At 40.7% G+C, this 8077-nt stretch overlaps 1 protein-coding gene across 2 annotated transcripts in view; it reads right to left on the bottom strand.

Moving 5' to 3' along the window:
* EIF4B (eukaryotic translation initiation factor 4B) overlaps positions 1–8077 on the bottom strand; it is a 29928-nt gene that overhangs the window by 3414 nt on the left and 18437 nt on the right. The window contains exons 7-12 of one of the 2 annotated variants that reach the window (XM_030322696.1): positions 7033–7170; positions 6758–6931; positions 3558–3786; positions 2263–2375; positions 834–1047; positions 154–209 (exon numbers count right to left, since the gene is read on the bottom strand). In XM_030322696.1, the coding sequence (XP_030178556.1) occupies positions 154–209; positions 834–1047; positions 2263–2375; positions 3558–3786; positions 6758–6931; positions 7033–7170 (924 nt within the window). The remainder of the gene's footprint in view (positions 1–153; positions 210–833; positions 1048–2262; positions 2376–3557; positions 3787–6757; positions 6932–7032; positions 7171–8077) is intronic. The other variant, XM_030322697.1, reaches the window with a different exon arrangement.

The raw sequence follows: 8077 nt of genomic DNA, 5'->3' as shown, positions 1-8077 counted from the left end.
TGGCAAGAAAAGGCAGATAATCTAAGAACCTTTAATACAAAAACAGGTGCAAAATTACATTTAAGTTCAATTATTTAGGGACTCCTTTATCTTTATAGGCTTTTTATTTAGGCCTCTTATCTATGTGAAAAACCAACTTCCTTTTGGTCTTACCTTTCCTTGCTGGTCCTTCCTCAGATGGTTGAGCCGGAACTACTTTCCCCCCACCACTGGAAGGAAAACATGTAATCAAGTTTATCAGTCTTAGGGAAAGAACCGGTAAGAAACTTATAAAGTAGTAAGCTTTACAGAGAACCAAAAATACAGACTTAACACTGTGGAACATTAAAGTATAGAAAAGACAACAATGAAAGCAATTATATGAACACTCACTAAGTACCATGTCCTGTAGAATCATCACGATCACACAAGGTGAATACAATTCTCTATTTTACACATGAGGATCCTAAGACTTAGGGAAGTGAATCGACCCCCAAAGCCACGCTGCCAAATGTGGTTGCAGCAGGTTCTGATGACCAGGTTGCAGGTTTCAAGCAGCCAAAGTGATGCCAACCAGTTATCAAAACTCTAGAAAGCTGAACAATTAGCTTTAATGAGCCAGCTCCAGCACACTACTGAATTTGAATTGAGAGCAAAGAGCGTAACTTAAAAGCTGCTATGTAAGGCACTTTCTTTTTCTTTATAATTTTTTAAAATCCCTGAGCTGAATCCAAGTGTCAGTGGCTCAACTGACTGGGCTGCCCAGATACCCTATCCAGGGCACTTTCTACTATGATACCACAATGTTTAAGATTCTACAGCTAAGCAGCTGCTGTGCTTCTAAGCGGACTCACCTTGTAGGGGACTGCTGCTCTGTGTCTGAGCTCTGAGATCGAGCAGGAGGGTTAGAACTTCGCTTCACCCAAGCATTCTCCTTTGGTGGAGGGGCTGGCATTACCTTTAGAGGTTGTTCAGGTTTGGGAGGCTTAGAAGTTGGAGAGTGACAGTCTTCCTCCTTATTGAGTGTTTCATTTTCTAGAGACTTCTCACTCTCTCTCCTTCGTGCATCTGTTAAGTCAGAGTAGGAAGGTTAAATTATTGAGAGAAATTATTATACAACCATCTATTACAATCAGACAGAATAGAAAATGGTCCACACCCAAGTTTACTGTTTTTCATCATTATTCTTAAATATAGACCCTATCCGACTCCCAACAGATAAGTTATCCCCGAACTAGTGGTTACCAAATGTTACTCTGAGAAAATGTTTTACGGATCCAAGAAAAATAGGAAATACAACAGCTTCTCAAGGACAGCCACCTCCTTTCCTAGGAACTAGTACTCTTTACTTCGGGATTATAGCCTTGCTACATTTTGTGTTAAAATGTTTGTACTTGGAGAAGGATACACATACATGTGTGAAGAGGACCCTGATGCAGCCTCAAATCCACATACATAGAACAAAATGGGATATACATTTATGAAAAACAAAACCTACATTGTTTTTTTTTTTCTTAAAGGCACTAAATATCTCCTCAAAACTAAAAGTTTATTTTGTTAGATTCTTCCTACATTAAGTGCAATCTCCTCAGGAGGTATATAATCAACCCAACCATCATACTCCCACCTCGCTACAAAGAGAGGCATTATTGTCCTGTCACTAAAAGGCTACTCCAGTATGAACGTTTGACAGAAAACTTCTGCAACACTTGGCTGAGGTGATTTGGAAATTCATCCTTGAGCCATACTTTGAAGTGCTCAAGCACAAATCAGTTTGGAGGTGAGAGGAGAAAACAAAAAAACACTGGCTCACAGTAATAAGGTAAGGGAGGTGTTATAATTGAACTGCTGTTTCCAAAACACTAAACATGTGTGACGAATCAATAAATTCAAGGCAGGAAGGAAGGATGGATGAAGAGCAGAAGATCATTGCTTGAGACACTGCTCCGGTCGCACAGGACATCCAAAAAGGCTGGCCCTGGGAGCAGCTCAGAGAGAGCTGTAGGACTGTGACTGCTCTAAGTAAAGGAAAACTCTGGAATGTCCGCAAAAGGAAGAGAAAATCCAGCAGTCAAGTATACTCTTTAGTGGAAGCTTATTAAACAGGTCACCTACGTCGCTTCTGGCACCTATTTCTCAGATTTTTCAAACCATGAGATGTGACACTCCAATCAATCTATGCTAACCCAAATAAAATGTCCATGACTGAATTTAACACCCCAAAGGCTCTGCATAGTTTGGTTATGGCTACTTTATGGAAAAGGGCGATAACATGATACCCACCCTGGTCTGACTTACTTCTGCCAGATGTGGCTGAGGTCCCAGTCTGTGATGACTCACTTCCTGTCCTGGACCGTTCCCGTTCCTGAGTTTCTTCACTTCGCCAGCTTGGGTGTCTATAAAGAGATTAAAAAAACAAAACAAAACATATGTCCAGCTAAATGAAGGCCATTATGGACCCATGCTGCCCCTTCAAGAACCATCACTTATTGATATTTTATCATGCTTGCTTTACTTGGGGGTGCGTGTGTGCATCTTGTCTCTCAAACCATCTGAAAGCTGCAGACATGAAGATACTTTGGCTCTAAATACTTCAGCAAGCACCAACTAGGGTTAAAAACATTCTCCTACATAATCTCCAGCCCTCCTCCCTTACTGGTAACACAATTCAACAAGTCATTCAAAACTAGGCCATTTTTCAGAACGTTTCTACCCTATTAGATCCAGTGCCACCTTTCAATAATAAACATTTTAAGCAACGACTCCTTTACGATCCTGAAATACCCTTGGATAAAGTAAGTAACATACACACAAGTAAAAATAAATGGAAAATAACTTACAACTTACGTCTAATATAGGCAAAAACATTTTCTCTCTACTTTATCCCCAGTAACTTGGAAAGAGGTTCAACCACTTGCCTCACCAAGGTGGGGCTTTACTTCATATACTAAAGCAAGGTTTGGCAATTTTCCTTACTGGGTCAAATAAACTTTATTTTTATTTATTTTTTAAAAAATGTTTATTTTGGGGGAGGGAGGAGGAGGAGGGAGAGAGAGAGAGAGAGAGAGAGAGAGAGAATGTGAGTGGGGGAGAGGCAGAGAGAGAGGGAAACAGAGAATCCCAAGCAGGCTCTGGGCTGTCAGCACAGAGGCCCGACATGGGGGCCCAAACTCACGAACTGTGAGATCATGACCTGATCTGAAACAGAGAGTCAGATGCTTAACCGACTGAGCCACCAGGGCGCCCCTGATCAATTTTATTTATAAAAAAAGGAGCAGGCCATAATTTGACAACTCCTATATTAAATTAGCACCAATTACCACCAATTTATATTTGTCACAGTTTAAGCCCGGTTAAGCCCTTTTACAAATTGTGAGCAACAGGCAACTCTTCACTGGATGAAAAGTGTCCCATACGCTCCAGCATGCCTAGCAGTCCCAGCCCACGTCCACTAAATGCTAGTGAGAACCAACAAGGTCAAAATTTCCCAAGTGTGCCCTAGGGATGCACCCCCCCCTCCCCCGCCCCGGAGCCACTAGACTTGTGGACAGGAAGCCCACAGTCGAGGGGAAGCTCACCGCTCCCGAGGCCGTCGCTCTAGCTTGGGCTCATCCAGCTGGCGCTGCAGTTTCTCCTGCTCCTTCTGTAGCCGCTCCTCTACTTCTCGCTCTCTAGCAGCTGTGTCAACGGGCTTCGCCCCTCCAAAGATAGAGGCTGCTCGACTGGACTGGGAGGTGCTAGCAGAGGAATCATCTTCCTTAGGAGTACTCCGAGGCTTTAGATTCAGTTTGGGTCTTTGGGGGGGACCTAAGTTAAATAAAACTCTAAGTAATAGTTCTTCAAAATCACCAGAAGCTGATGGCTGAAAGCCAGATTCCCAGATGCAGCTCTTCTAAAACGCTCTATGGGATTCAGAGTAGTGGCCTAACCAATCCAGCAGGGAAGGGAGATCATTAGAAAATGCGTGGCTTAAATAACCAAGTCCAATCAATCTTTCCACTACAGTGCCGATGATGCAGTGCCAGACTGAGGGAAAGACTAAAAAAGGGTAAAAATTTAAATGGTAAGTCATCACGATTACTGATTACCTGGGAAGAACTGTCTATGATAGACTATTGGATGGAAGAGTATCTTGGTCAAAAATGTGGTCTGGATGATGGATTACTTCATTAAGAGCTTGTAACAGTAAGACTCTACTGCCTATACTCTTGTCTCTCTGTGTAGTATAAACTTATAGCGATTCACAGAGTACAGTATAGAACACTGAATAGCTGATTACAAAGTCTAAAGGAATTTGATTTCGTTTTGGATCCAGGTTGTCAGAACGTTTCAAGGAAATCCTATTTCTCAAAATTAGTATTTATCTTAAGTATTTCCAACATACCAAAGATAAAGAAGGTATAAGGCCTATGTGTCAGCCACCTGGCTTCAGTAATAAAACACTACAATACCCACTGAAGGTTCCTGAGTAGCATTCCTCTGATGACACGCCTAACTGTGTTCGGTCTTCTCACAACCATTACACTGAATTCGGGTTTTATCATCCCCATGCAGGTCTTTATACTCTCACTACAGAACATATGTATGTATCTACAAAAAAAGGGTATCATTTGGCAATGTTAATTTTTTTTCCTTTTAAGCAGGCTTCATGCTCAGAGCAGAGCCCAACGTAGGGCTTAAACTCATGGCCCTGAGACCAAGAGTCAGAGGCTTACCTGAGTCACCCACGCACCCCAAGATTTAAATTTTCTAGACGGGTTTTTAACTGCCAATTTATATAAATTTCCAAGATATAGTTTTTCAAAAAGATCTGATCTTTAAGTAATCTCTGTACCCAACATGGGGCCTGAACTCATGACCCCAAGGTCCAGTCATACCCTCTAAGCCAGCCAGGTACCTCTAACTGATACAGTTTTAATATGTATAACTTTGTGAAGGGCTCATTAACTTCCCTTTTATAGGGTAATACTGGGGGTCAGAAAGAGTTAACTCATTTAAGCCCTACAGTTAGTACTTTGTGGATCAAAGGATAAAATCAAAGCAACTTTATGCTCCTTTCACTATAGTACACAATAACATCCTTTTCTTCTCCGTCTGATAATTTCCATTTATTTTACCAACTCAACATATAATCTGAGCACCTATATTTTAGGTATCATTCTAAGGCCACGAATATGACAGTTGGGGGTAGTATTTAGTTCCTGCCTGCAAGGAGCGCAATTCAGCAAAGAATCAAAAAAAAAAAAGAATACGGTATGCTAAACTGGACAAAACAGATTTATCCATATGGAAGTTCTTAGACTGGGGCTATGTTTGGGGAAACCTGTGAAGGCTTCCAAGTGGTGACTCCTGAAAGTCTAGAAAACTGAGCGAGCAGCTTAATGGTAGATGTCCAAGGGATGGGAGACAGCACTAAAGACCCTTGTATGTCAGAGGAACAGAAGAAAGGCTATCTTTCAGGCCATGGAGAGACTAGGAAGGCTTTTAAAAGAATCTAATGGGGGGCCTGAGTGGCTCAGTCAGTTAAGCATCTGATTTTGGCTCAGGTCACGAGCTCGCAGTTTCTGAGTTTGAGCCCCGCATTGGGCTCCCTGCCGTTGCTGCAGAGCCCACCTCAGATCCTCTGTCCCAGCCACTCTCTGCCCCTCCCCAACTTGTGCTATAAAAAAAAAAAAAAAAAAAAAAAAAAAAAACCATGAAAGAATAATCTAATTAGCTCTTGTTCCAGAAAGACAATTTGGGCCAGTGTAAAGAATGGAACAAGGCAGGGAAATTTGTTAGTAATGTGAGCACAGCAATGAAGTATGAACAAAGCCAGTGGCAGCTACTCTGGAGATAAGGGGGCAGATCTTAGAGGGAGCTGTAGACAAGATCACCAGAAAAAAAGATCAGGTGTGCAGTTACTGAGGGAGGCAACAATGGCATGAGAGAGGAAAAAGCTCAGGAGTTGAGATTCAAAGCGCATATCAAGCCTCCACTTTTCTCACTAGTGAAGTGGAGATGATAATTGTACCTATACTAGATAGAATGCTTAAGATCATATACTACCTGTAAGTGTACTCCGCTCACCGTTGGTGCAGAGTAAATGCTCAATAAATGTTAGTTGTTATTTCTAGGTTTCATGAATGGAAATACAGGAAATGGTTAATAGCAATGTTTTTAAAAAAAGCACTTGGCACAAAGTCAGGGCTAACACGGGGATGTTAAAAAGAGTAGTAGACAAGCTGTCTAAAAATAATTGGAGAAATTCTAGACCAGTTTTTTTTTGATATCAATGAAGTCAGAACACAGATGCTGGCCATTTATTAATACGTTGTGAGAGGTCAGATTTGTAACACAGTATGTTTTTACTTAAGTGTTATTAACATTAGGGGCATAATTTTAGAATAGGTGCACTTACATCTTACCATTAATTGACTGTCAATTACTGTGGCATAATGGCACTGAAATCACCAACACTTGGTTTTTAACCCCACAGTGCCAATCACTGGCTAGGAGACTGCGTGGCAAATGTTTTCCTTTTCTCCTTTGTATATTCAATAAATTTTAACTGAAAAATCTATATGCTAAGGCAACTAAAAAGAATTAGCCTTTGCTTTATCTCCATTCTGTCATCCTCGTCCAATGCTCTTTCTACTAGGCTCTGCTTTATCTCTTACAACGTGTAAATTCTATCCTGTTTCAAAACCCACTTCAGGGGTCTGAAACAGAACTGATAATTTTTCAATCAGTTTCTCCAGTGGTCTTCCCTATTATGTAAATAAAAGAAAATGATTACCTCTATCATCACGCCTATAATCATCCCGAGAGTAATCATCTCTGGAACTCCATGACCGATCATCTCGTCTGTCGTATCTGTCTTCATAGCGGTCCCCGCCTCCTCTGTAGTCATCATCCCTACGGTACCCGCTACCAAATGCTCTTCTGCCACTGCCTATCCTGGAATCGTAACCTATAAATATATCCCAAATTATGATCATCACACCAGAGGAAATAAAGGCAAGCAAGACGTTCTTGAAAGAAAGAAATTTAACGCAGTTGTTTTTTAATGACCTCTATCATAGTCTCTGCTGCCTCGGTCATCATAGCGATCCCGGCCCCCGTATCGATCCATATCTCGGCGTGGGCCATCCCGGTATCCATCCCGATACCCATCACGGTATCGGTCTGAATCATAACGATCTCGATACTCTGGACAGAAAACAGACAAAACAACGTCATTCCCTTTTCTTTGACACCATTAATAGGAAGAAGCATGAAAGACCACAAGGTCAACTTGGTTTCATGAGTTCACAGCCACTGCTAGGTCTGTTTTTATAAAAACAAATCACTTTAAATGCAAAGTGGAAACATGTACTGAAATAACTTTTATTGGTTATTTGATTTAAAAATTTTTGATTCAATAAATGCTAAGTCAACAATTTATGAGGGAGTTAAGGAAGAATAAAATCTCTATACAGCCCATAATGAATTTTCAGCATTAAAGACAAATATAGTAGGAAATATAATTGAAATCTATAGTTTTGATTGGTTCCAAAGAACCAATCAAAGAACACTTAAAAACTTTCGCATGGGAAAATACACAAGCCCTAAGTCTGGGAAGGCAAACAAAAAGAGAAAAATAGATGTGACACAGGACAGTGATTGGCTATTACTTAAGTAACAGAAACTAAAATTAACAGAACATTTTCTACCACCAAAATGGTGAAGATGTAAGTAAGAGCTACCTCTGGTGTTGGCCAAGTTTGGGGGAGTAAGTGAATTCCCACACTGCTGAGGAGTCTAAAACAGCACAACCACTCTGAAACTGGATTCAGAACTATGCATTAAAAACTTTAAAATCACTTGTACCCTCTGGGGCAACAGTTCAACTTCAAGGAATTTATCCTGAGAAAATAACAGGACATTTAATAAAGACATGTACAAGGAGATTCACAGGAATGTTGTGTATAATATTAAAAAATTGTCGAGTGCACAAGCTATGGGTTAAGTCAGGGGGCATCTATAAAAAGCAACCACTAAAAACGGAGTTAAGAGATGTATTTACTATGACACTTGAAAACTGTATTTTACACACATGCATGAATATCAGTATCAG

This window comes from Lynx canadensis, chromosome B4 (assembly GCF_007474595.2).
Source record: "Lynx canadensis isolate LIC74 chromosome B4, mLynCan4.pri.v2, whole genome shotgun sequence".
Lineage (NCBI taxonomy): Eukaryota > Metazoa > Chordata > Mammalia > Carnivora > Felidae > Lynx > Lynx canadensis.
This window is presented reverse-complemented; position numbering and strand designations above follow the sequence as displayed.